Raw genomic sequence first — 11,381 nt, forward strand, 5'->3', positions numbered from 1 at the left:
GATATTGCTAAGGCTGAGGCATCACCAGGGGCCGCTGTCACACACACACACACGCTTCCAAGTGCTGAGGGGCGGAGCAAGTTTTGACTCTTGGGAAGATATGCGGTGTGGCTGTTAGTTTGGGACTATGCAAAGTTCTGCCTAGAGGCAGCTTTGGGAGCCAGGGAGCTGTGCAAGGCAGAGTGGTGCCAGGGGAACTGGTGGTAATTTCTGGGAGAAGGGCTTTCCTGACGTATTGTTTGCTCACCACTGTTCCAGGACTAGGTGTTGGTGAGTAAATAAAGCCGGTTCAACTTAAACTATATCCAGGTTCCATGTCACAGCTTTCTGGCCACGAATAATCTGACATGCAGGGCCTGGGACACCTGCTGCCACTGTCTGGAAGTGATGCACCATCCTGGGCTCAGTGCCGGGGGAACTGGGTGAAAGAATGTGGCCTGTTTTAGACTGGATAGAATGGTCCTGTCTGGGCTTACGCTCAGGCTCTGTGAGTGTAATGCCGACAGACCCTGGTTGTCGGCGGGCAGGATCGAACCTGGGACCTCAGTGCACGGGCCTCTACAGCATGAGCTAAAAGCCACCTGGTTGTTAGCTAAGCTGCAGAGCAGACTCATTCTCTCTCTCGAAGTGGTCTCAGTGCCACTAGGTAGGACACAACACCACACCCAAGAGGTGTGTGGGTTACATGAGCACCCATCCTCTGCTGCAGCCCAGGGCTGTGGGTTTTCTTAGGAACACCAGGCGCTGGGACCCATCTGGGGCATTTCTAGGCCAAGCCTTTGGAAAGTGCTGGTGCCATCTGACTTTGTTTTGCAACCAGCACTGGGGTTTGGCTTGTGAATGACTCAGCCATGGCCTGAGCTTTCACAATCCGAAACCTCAAGCTGAAAAAAGAAAACGCCAGGGAGGGGAGGACGGAATTGGGTTTCTCAGCAAAAACAAAGCATTTCTCGATGCGGGCTGCTTATACGAAAATAAGGGGCTGGCGATACAGACCCTGCCAGGAGGGGTTACTAGCGGGCAGAGCTCAAGCAGCCTGGAGAAGAGTGTGTGGGACGGCAGGGGGATGAACCGAGCTTCAGAGCAGTGAATGCAAATAACCTCCAGCTCTCGCTGGGCTCTTCCCAGCCAGGTCCCACAGGGACCCCTTAGTGTTGCCGTCAGCCTGGGGAGCCCATCTGGGGCTGCGCCCACCCCCGTGGAGTTAGGCAGAGACAGCGATGGAGCTGGCATCTCCTGGGGTGGGGAACTGGCTAGTGGGGGAAGGACTTGGGCTCAGCATGGGTGCACGTCCTTTCCCTGGTCACAGGAATTTGCCCTGGTTCGGAGGGGCTGAACAGTGCAAATGCTTGAGGGGGGAGGAAGGGGGAGGGGGAGGCGGCTGCAGAGGAGACAAACGAGATTCCTTAGGGAAAGGCTGTTGGGAAACAAAGTCCTAACACTGGTGGGGAGAGATTCGGGGGTTGGGGGGGGGGGGGGGTTGGTCCTAGGTTTGCCAGTTTTGGTTGGACGAATCTCTCCAGATTTCCTCATGTCACAATCTTTAATTAAAGAAACAAAAACAACAAGGAGTCTGGTGGCACCTTAAAGACTAACAGATTTATTTGGGAATAAGCTTTTTGTAGATACAGACTAACACGGCTACCCCCTGATACTTTAATTAAAGATTAAGCTTTAATTCCTGGAGCCTACAGGTTGGCAACCATAGGGGGGGTCCCCTGCCAGGGAGGAGGGCCAGGGCTCTGTGAGCTGGGGGAGGGGGGAAATGCCCTCCTGGGGGAAGAGCTGGGAGCCTCAGATCTGGGGGGGGGGGTGTCTGTGAGCTGGGGATTCCCTCCTGGGGGAAGGGCTGGGAGCCCCAGATCTGTGGGGGGTGTCTGTGAGCTGGGGGAGGAGGGAAATGCCCTCCTGGGGGAAGAGCTGGGAGCCCCAGATCTGGGGGTGTGTGTGTCTGTGAGCTGGGGGATCCCCTCCTGGGAGAAGGGCTGGGAGCCCCAGATCTGCGGGGGGTGTCTGTGAGCTGGGGGAGGGGGGAAATGTCCTCCTGGGGGAAGAGCTAGGAGCCCCTGATCTGGGGTGGGGTGTCTGTGAGCTGGGGGATCCCCTCCTGGGGGAAGAGCCGGGAGCCCCAGATCTGGGGGGAGTGTCTGTGAGCTGGGGGATCCCCTCCTGGGGGAAGGGCTGGGAGCCCCAGATCTGGGGGGGTGTCTGTGAGCTGGGGGAGGAGGGAAATGCCCTCCTGGGGGAAGAGCTAGGAGCCTCAGATCTGGGGGAGTGTCTGTGAGCTGGGGGGACCCCCTCCTGGGGGAAGGGCTGGGAGCCCCAGATCCGGGGGGGCTGTGAGCTGGGGGGATCCCCTCCTGGGGGAAGGGCTGGGAGCCCCAGATCTGGGGGGCGGGGGGGTCTGTGAGCTGGGGGAGGGGGGAAATGCCCTCCTGAGGGAAGGGCTGGGAGCCCCAGATCTGGGGGAGTGTCTGTGAGCTGGGGGGATCCCCTCCTGGGGGAAGAGCTAGGAGCCCCAGATCCGGGGGGGCTGTGAGCTGGGGGGATCCCCTCCTGGGGGAAGGGCTGGGAGCCCCAGATCTGGGGGAGTGTCTGTGAGATGGGGGGGATCCCCTCCTGGGGGAAGGGCTGGGAGCCCCAGATCCGGGGGGGCTGTGAGCTGGGGGATCCCCTCCTGGGGGAAGGGCTGGGAGCCCCAGATCTGGGGGGGCTGTGAGCGCAGGGAATCACTTGCCTGGGGGGAGTGTCAGGAGTCCCATCACTCTGGCTGTGCTAGGCCAGCCTGTGGAAGAGTACTAGGCTCCTGACAATGGAGTTTTCCAGCAGCCCCTCCAACCAAACCACCTCCACTCCTAACCAGGTTGCCCAGGGCAGACGCAGGCCAAACCAGCAGGAGCCTGGCTCAGTTCACACGGCTGGCTCCCAGCAGGCACTGGACGCTCTTAGTGCAATGCTGGCCACATGGGTCTAGGCCTTTCCTCAAAGGCTCCAGGAATTCTCCAAGTCCACAGGCCTTGGATCAGAGACAGCATCTGCAGGTGGGGCCGGCTGGGTCAGTCACTGCCTGCCCTCCTCCCCTGAGGGGTGGGTAAGACTAGAAGGGATGTCCCTGTAGGTGGGCGTTGACTGTCGGTGATAATAACAGCCCCCACCCCAGGGCATGCATGGATTGTAGGGGATGAGCCCCGCCGCCCTGGAATAGACTGTAGGGGACCATCCCAGCCCCTGCCCCCTGGAACCCCTTTCCCTCCCCTCCACTGCACTTTTTCTCTTATCCTGGCCTGACTGACTTTCTTTAACCTCCCCCCTGTGTCCATCTGTCTGTGTCCATCTCTCTCGGCAGAATTGGCGTCAGTTTCACTGAAGCTATGGTTTTCAGTAGGTTTGTTTAAGGTGATAAAAATATGGATTAAGCTGAACTGAAATGACTCCTGAGCTTGCAGCATTTGGTGTGTTTTCTTACATCTCCAGCTCCTGGAGTCCTGTGATGTATGGGAGACGCTTGGCTTTAATTTAAACAAATCCAGTACATTTCTGGCCCCCTGGCTTTGGAGAAAAACTGGAACATACTACCACTACAGGCTCAGACATCAGAGGGCAAAGCAGGAGGCAGCGCTGGGGGAGGGGGGACTTGTGGGGGCTATAGCCACCCAAAATTTGCCTTAGCCCCCCATACCCACCCCATAGCAGCTGCCGCTTTCCAGCCGCCCAGCTCTGAAGGCAGAGCAGCGAGAGCAGGGGCTGCTGACTGGGCGCCCAGTTCCAGCAGCAGCAGAGAAGTTAGCCTGAGTGGTGGGCTGAGGTGCCCGAGAGCAGCCCCCGGCCCGTGTCCCCACCCACCAGGGTGCGCTATCCAGGGCAGGAGGGTCCGGGCTCCCCACAGAAGCCTGGACTGACCCGCTCCGGCCCAGGTGCCTGGGCCCCTCCCCCTGCGGTCGCTGCTCCCCAGGGCTCTGCCGGCCCCGAAGCCGGGTCCCTCTGCCTGGGCAGCTCTTACTGGTTGCGAGCAGCACCCTGGCCTCTGAGCTGGCTGGGGCCAGGGCCACGGAGAGGGATGGGGGCCTCATGGCAAGGAGGGGCACAGCTCCCCTAGTTTTGTCTGGCCCATCTCAGCCCCCACCTCCCCCCCAGGATGAGGCTGGTGCTGCCCGTGGGGCAAAGGCACAATCTTATCATTATTGTTATTACCCCAGAGCGCAGGGACCCTAGTACCCCGTTGCGTTAGGTGCTGCACAGACAGCGCAAAGAGCTGGTCCCTGCCCCATGGAGCTCATAGTCCAAATAGCAGAGCAGAGGCACCGCCGGGGGGAGCGCAAGGGAATGCAGAGACAGGAACGGAGCAGAGCCCAGCAGATTCATGGCTTTTCAGCTGAGCTCCTGTTTCTTCGGGGTCTGGTGCATGCGATTGGCCTGGCGGGGCTGGTGTTCCCAAGGGGGCGCTGGCACACTACCTGGCATCAGTGTAAGCCCCCCCCCCCAGCTAAATGGGCGCTTCTGGAGGATATGAACAGGGAGTCCCAGCTGACACACTGGGTGTGACCCTCACCCTGCTGCACCTGGGGGGCAGGTAGCTGGGTCTGCGCCCCAAACTAGGCGCTGGAGGGGTACACTGGCCCTTCCCTGCTCCATGCTGAGTGTCTGTTTGCTCGACCTCCCCCCACCCCCCGCCTTCCCGGCTTCACTCTGCCCCTGCTCCCTGCCCTTCACCTCCCCTGCCTTTTCTCCCCATCCCCTTCCCTTTTCTTCTCATTTAGCTGATCTCCTCCTACTAAACCCAGCCAAGACTAGACACCATAAACACGCCGTTTGCGGCCAGTGCATTGGTCATGGGGCTGGGGTGTTCGACCCCCTTCCCACGCCCTGTGGCTGTCTGGCAGGGACTGTCCCCCATGCTGTTTGTGCAGCGCCCGGCACCCCCCTGGTCTCGGGGGTCCTTAGGCATGGCCATGAGAACCTTGATTTGTAATAACAGCTCTTCCCCCACCCCAGGCTGTTCCCTAGCTGGGATTTCATTTCCCCATGGCACAGACTAATAATTAAGAGGCCTTGGAAGAGCAGGGAGGGAGGGGTCAGGTTTCCCCCCCATCAAGCAGAGGGGGCGGATGACGGAGGCAGGATGGTTTATAGGGAGCTGGAGGTCGGGAAGCTGCATCCCAGCTGCGGAGATTGCTTAATTCCAGCTGCAGTGAGTGGGGCTGGGCTGGTGTTCGGGGCTCAGTGGGGCTGGGGTGGCGTGTGGAGGCAGTGGGACTGGAGCAGTGTGCAAAGAGGGGAATGGGGGCTCGTTGGCCAGGATGGGGGACATGGTGGGGAGAGGCAGGGGCTCGGTGGGGTGGAGACTGGGAGGGAATCTGGGGGACCTGGTGGGGAGGGCAGGGGGCTTGGTGGGGTGAGGAGGGGAAGAGGGGCCTGGGGGATACATTTGAGCAGATTGCAGGCTTGGGGCTGAAACTCCCTGAGTGAGAGAACCCACTGCCCTCTGGGGAGGAAGTGGGGTCTGTGTAGAGGGGAGGCAGTGGGGTCCATGTGGGGCTGGGGGGGCTGGCCATGTGGGGGGGGCACTGCAGGATCTGGGGAGGAAGTGGGGCCTGTGGGGAGAGGCTGTGTGGTCCATGTGGGGCTGGAGGGGTATCCATGCAGGGGGGGGGGGCACTGCAGGATCAGGGGAAGAAGTGGGGTCTGTGTAGAGGGGAGGCAGTGGGGTCCATGTGGGGCTGGGGGGGTGTCCATGCAGGGGGGGCACTGCAGGATCAGGGGAGGAAGTGGGGTCTGTGTAGAGGGGAGGCAGTGGGGTCCATGTGGGGCTGGGGGGGTGTCCATGCCAGGGGGGGCACTGTAGGATCAGGGGAGGAAGTGGGGTCTGTGTAGAGGGGAGGCAGGGGGTCCATGTGGGGGGGGGTTGGCCATGTGGGGGGGGCACTGCAGGATGTGGGGAGGAAGTGGGGCCTGTGGGGGGAGGCTGTGGGGTCCATGTGGGGCTGGGGGGGGTGTCCATGCAGGGGGGGCACTGTAGGATCAGGGGAGGAAGTGGGGTCTGTGTAGAGGGGAGGCAGTGGGGTCCATGTGGGGCTGGGGGGGTGTCCATGTGGGGGGGGCACTGTAGGATAAGGGGAGGAAGTGGGGTCTGTGTAGAGGGGAGGAAGTGGGGTCCATGTGGGGCTGGGGGGGTGTCCATGCGGGGGGGGAGCATTGTAGGATCAGGGGAGGAAGTGGGGTCTGTGTAGAGGGGAGGCTGTGGGGTCCATGTGAGGGGGGGTTTGGCCATGTGGGGGGGCACTGCAGGATGTGGGGAGGAAGTGGGGCCTGTGGGGGGAGGCTGTGGGGTCCATGTGAGGGGGGGTTTGGACATGTGGGGGGGCACTGCAGGATGTGGGGAGGAAGTGGGGCCTGTGGGGGGAGGCTGTGGGGTCCATGTGAGGGGGGGTTTGGACATGTGGGGGGGCACTGCAGGATGTGGGGAGGAAGTGGGGCCTGTGGGGGGAGGCTGTGGGGTCCGTGTGGGGCTGGGGGGGTGTCCATGCGGGGGGGGGGCACTGTAGGATCAGGGGAGGAAGTGGGGTTTGTGTAGAGGGGAGGCAGTGGGGTCCATGTGGGGCTGGAGGGGTATCCATGCGGGGGGGGCACTGCAGGATCAGGGGAGGAAGTGGAGTATTGGGGGGGAGTCAGTGGGGTCCACGTGGAGCTGGGTGGGTGTTTCGGCGAGGGCTGTGTAACCCCCAGCCAGAGGCACTGGCTGGGTCCCTTCCCCAGGGTAGGTTGGTGCATTTGGGACCAGTCTCGAGGTCACATCCTCCTCCCCCCCACAGGGACACGCCAAGCCCAGTGACCATGCGGCCTGCAGTGTCCATCGCACTGATCCTCGTGGCTCTGACAGTCCTGGCAGGTAAGAGCCCCAATTCCTCAGGGAAACAGAGCTGGGGGAATGGGGGTCTCAGGGACTGGGGGAGGAGATTGTGCCTGGGAGAGGGGAGGGAGGGGCCGGGGGAAGGGTGTGGGCCAGGGTGAGAGGGGAGCAGGGAGCATGTCAGACCCGTCTATCCTGTCTCTGCCTCGCCCATGGTGGGCAGGACTGATCTCTGCTGCATGTTCATGCAGCGCCTGCCACCATGGGACCAACAACTGCCCTAGCAACACCTCAGTAGAGATTATAAATAACTCTGGGGCTCAGGGATGCCTGGGATCTTGTCAGCAATAGCTGGGCTCATTGAAACCGGGGAGGGGGGGGGGGGGGGAGGGGGGGATGCATTTTGCGCCTGCAGTGTGCCGGGTGTGTGCGCACATGCGTGCAATGTGCCAGGGTGTGCGTGGATGTACAGTGTACTGTGTGTGTGCATGTACACTGTGCCGTATGTGTGTGTGTGTGTGTAAAACCACAAATAGGAGTAGCTCCACATCTGTGGCAAATTACATCTCTGAGCTGCCAGAGCCAAACAGTAGCCCTGAGATGTCTGGAAAAAGCGAAAACCTCCCCAGGTTGCTACTCAGCAACCGAGCTCCAACCACCCCAGCGTCTGTGTGGAGTCTGGGTGGGCAGGGTTGAGAGAGTGCAATGGGTGGTCTGGCATTTAAAGACGGTCAAGGGTCATTAATCTCAAGTAACACAAAGTCTCACGGGGCTCCAGAACCAGGTACCAGAAGCAGAAAAGCTAACTGTGAAAAGGGCTGAGAATTCCTGCGACAAGCATGTTTCAGAGACTGTGGAGAAACAACTCCAAGGCACAGAGTGACGAGATCAGGGACCATCTTTCTGGGCACTGACTGACACAGACAAAGAGCCGAGCATGTACATGCACGTACGCCCCTGGCACATTGCACGCACATGCATACATGGCACATTGCACGGGTGTGGTGGGTTGAGTTTGGGCAGTAGCATTCATCGTTCTCCGTCTCCCTTTCAGACTCTGCTCAGGCTCAACCCACAGAGCCAACCCTGACCAAAAAGTTGGAGAACTTCCAGAACAAGCTGCAGGCCTTTGCTGACAGCATTGCAGATAAAACCAAAGCCGCCTTCCAAGAACTGCATCACAGCGAGTTCAGCGAAAAGACCCGGTGAGTCACAGGGGCCTCGGGGCAGGGGGGCAGGGCTCCTGCAGAAACCAGTGACACTGAGACTGTCACCTGCAGCTAAGCAGAGGCGGGAACTGTTCCAGGCTTGGCTGGGAGACTGAGGAAGGTGCTGCTAGAAATGCTCTTCCCAAACACTCAGCTCCAGTCAATTGTGCAGTGCCATGACCCCCCTGCTCTGGTGTCACAGGACAGATGACATTGTAAATGATGTTGACATTTAAATGAGCGTTGCTGAGCATCAGAGTTAACTCCTCAGTGAGATCCCCCACAGGCTCTCTGCAGACTCAGGCAGATGTCACTGCATTGGTCACGCTTGGGACATACCCCCCCTCTCGGAGCTGAGGCAGGGACTGGCGCTCACTCTGTATGTGCAGCACCTGGCACAACGGAGCACCTGATCTCAGTCAGTCCGGTGCGGTGCTGGCAGGATGGGAGCTTGATCTTGGTCAGGGTCTGTGCAGCGCTTGGTGGCACTATGGGGCCCCATAACTAGGTCACTACTGAAATATGAATAATGTATCATGTGAAGCAATCCCATGGGAAGTGCTGTGAAATCCTGCTGCCTGGAAGGCACAGCAGATAAACTAGTATGATTTAGTTCACAGTTGGGACTGAGTTGGCCTCATTATCCTCACAGCTCCCAGGAGAGGCGGCTACACTAGAAAGGAAAAACCCATTCCTTAGCCATGTGTCAAAATCGCTGTTATGAACTATAATGACCAGGTGGCGGCTGAGATTTCCCTGCATCTACCAGGCTCTGTCCCCAGAGGGATGCTGGCTCTGTTAGCCGCCCCTAGATGGTAGTGTCTCAAATCAGTGCAGCTTTGCACTGTTCACGAGGGCAAAGCTCAGGGCTTCTCAGCCAGCCCCTTTACAAAGCCCCCAGTCATCCCCGTAGTAGCATCTGTGGAGGTGGGGGGTGAGGAAGTGCAGGATCCTAACACACTGGCTGATGTTGCCTCTGCCTCCCCTTGTCTTACAGGAACTGGTTCTCTGAGCAATTCCAGAAGATGAAGGAGAAGTTCAATGAGCAGTTTTCCAGGGACTGATCTGACTGAGAGGGTTTTTTTTTCTGCAGAGCTCACAGGCAATTCCTGGGGTACTGCTCCCCTTGAAGAGATCATGCTGGGAGGGGAACCCAGGGTTGGCACCCAAGTTCCTGTTTTCTATTGCTTTTGTTGTAGCCATGAATAAATGCTGATTGCCTTAGTGCTGGGTTTGTATCAGGGGTTGCTTGGTCGTTCCTGCACAGACCATGCTCATTAGGGAGAGGCCTCAAAATTCTCTCTCAGTCTCACTTTGCTTTTTCCGTCCTGTTATTCTCAGTGCCCCTCCCGCTTGTCCCATGGATCACCTGAAATCATTCTCTGGTACCTGGTGTTCATGCAGTTCACGTGGCCTCTCATGTCAGCTCCCCTGCCCCTTACCTGTCCCTTATCCAATCTGAGCAGGTTTTGCCTTTTCAGTCTCTCCTACCAGCTCAAGCCCAGTGATTTCTGTGCCACTGCTCTGAATTCCCTCCAGTTTGTCACCTCTCTGGGCCTGAGACCAGGATTCTAACTGCAGGGCACAGCGGGGGGTTTGGGACCTTTCCTGCACATCGCTGTCACTGTTACAACCTTGTATCTCATGTGCTGCGTATATAGTTCTGGTCTATATAGCATAGATCCATATAGATGTGTGGCCACCGTTCTCCAGCTCTGGTAGCAGAAAAACTGTAGAGGGTGCAAAAAATAGCTACAAAAATTATACGAATACACAAAACTCTTCCTAGAATAAAAGCCTCACAGGGAGCGACTGAAGGGGACCAGTCTGTTTAACTGATTAAAAAGACTAGCAAGGGGTGACTTGATCGAGGTATAAAATCACATTCACAGAGGCAGCGGGGAGAAAATAGCAGGGCTCTTTTATCCAGCAGAGAAAGGCAGAACAAGACCCAGCACCTGGAAGTTAAAGGCAGACACATTTAAATTAGAAACAAGGTGCAAATTTGAACAGTGAAGGTAGTTACCCTTTGGCACAAACTCCCAAGGGAAGTGGTGGATTCTCCATCCCTTGATGGTGCCTTGCTGGAAGATGCTTTAGTCCAATGCGAGTTATTGGGCTCAGCGCAGGGGTAACTGGGGGCAGCTCTCTGGCCTGTGTTATGCAGGAAGTCAGACTAGATGATCTAATGGTCCCTTTGGGCTCAGTATTAATTAATTGAGCCAGAGGGTTATTTTTTTAAAGACTGACATTTAGGTGGAAGTGGCGAGGGGCGAGTGTATTGGGAGTGAGGTTGGGATGTACAGTAACTTTTCACTTAACATCGTCCTGGTTAACATTGTTACGTTGCCGATCAATTAGAGAACATGCTCGTTTAAAGTTGCGCAATGCTCCCTTATAACGTTATTTGGCAGCCACCTGCTTTGTCCACTGGTTGCAGGAAGAGCAGCTCGTTGCAGCTGGCTGGTGGGGGCTTGAAACCAGCGTGGGCCGGCAGCCCCCCTATCAGCTCCCCGCTCCCCTAAGTTCCCTGTGTCGCAGCCGCCCAGCAGGCTATCAATTGCCAGGCAGTTCAGCTGTCCCTCCCCCGACTGCCCTGTGCTGCTCCTGCCCTCTGCCTTGGAGCTGCTCCCAGTTGGAGCTGCTTGCTGTGCTGGCGGGGGGGAGGGGGAAGAGGGGTGCTAATGTCAGGGTGTCCCCCTCCCCCGCCCCCCACTCCTGTACCTCATCTCCACAGAGCTGTGGGGGGACATGACAGGGCTCAGGATGGAGGGAGCTTGCTGGCAGCAGCTGCTGTCTCAACTTGCTGATCTACTTAAAAAGGCAATGTACTTAGAGTGGGGCCAGTGTACTGTGTGTCCCTCCCTCCCCCACACACAGTGTGTGTGTCGCTGTCTCTCTGCCATGCTGTGTCTCCTCCCTCCATTTGTGCTGCCTTGTAGAGTGTGAGGCTACATTAACAACATGTTAACCCTTGAGGGCTCAGTCGAGTGCTAGTTCATCATTTAGCAGTAAGGTATTCCCTGGGAAATATCCCACCCTCTGACTCCACCACCTCAACCAAGCTTCACACTCATCATTGCTGTGGACAGTATTCAATTGTTTGTTTAAAACGTATACTGTGTGTATATATTGCAGCAAGGCCTTGCTGGACTTAGCACTCCCTCCTCTGGCAGGGACAGGGCCTGGGTTAAATTAGCCCCACTCTGGAGCGTGCCTGTCTTTCTGCTTCAGGGTTTGTTTCTCAGAGCCTTCCCGGTAGGCCTCGGGGCAGGTCTGAGGAGTGCTCCTCTGCCAAATAAGGGGAAAAGTCTATAATGCACCGA

General features: G+C 58.0%; 1 protein-coding gene across 2 annotated transcripts; it reads left to right on the forward strand.

Annotated features, from left to right (window-relative positions):
- The first annotated feature begins 178 nt into the window (after positions 1-178).
- APOC1 (apolipoprotein C1) lies at positions 179-9,279 on the forward strand. 2 transcript variants are annotated; one of them, XM_054010822.1, is made up of 4 exons: positions 179-270; positions 6,810-6,886; positions 7,902-8,052; positions 9,053-9,279. In XM_054010822.1, exons 2-4 carry the CDS (start codon positions 6,832-6,834, stop codon positions 9,117-9,119), a joined length of 273 nt encoding a protein of 90 aa, XP_053866797.1. In that variant the 5' UTR covers positions 179-270; positions 6,810-6,831; the 3' UTR covers positions 9,120-9,279. The 2 variants fall into 2 exon arrangements, with proteins under 2 accessions (XP_053866797.1, XP_053866796.1); XM_054010821.1 differs by lacking the exon at positions 179-270 and adding an exon at positions 5,086-5,188.
- The last annotated feature ends 2,102 nt before the right edge of the window (positions 9,280-11,381 follow it).

Source organism: Malaclemys terrapin, chromosome 21 (assembly GCF_027887155.1).
Source record: "Malaclemys terrapin pileata isolate rMalTer1 chromosome 21, rMalTer1.hap1, whole genome shotgun sequence".
Lineage (NCBI taxonomy): Eukaryota > Metazoa > Chordata > Testudines > Emydidae > Malaclemys > Malaclemys terrapin.

Excerpts from the sequence above, each read along its gene's own strand:
- APOC1 (XM_054010822.1), top strand. The coding sequence starts at position 6,832 with ATGCGGCCTGCAGTGTCCATCGCACTGATCCTCGTGGCTCTGACAGTC. Across the intron at positions 6,887-7,901 it reads GGCTCTGACAGTCCTGGCAG|ACTCTGCTCAGGCTCAACCC; the intron begins GTAAGAGCCCCA and ends TCTCCCTTTCAG. Across the intron at positions 8,053-9,052 it reads GAGTTCAGCGAAAAGACCCG|GAACTGGTTCTCTGAGCAAT; the intron begins GTGAGTCACAGG and ends CTTGTCTTACAG.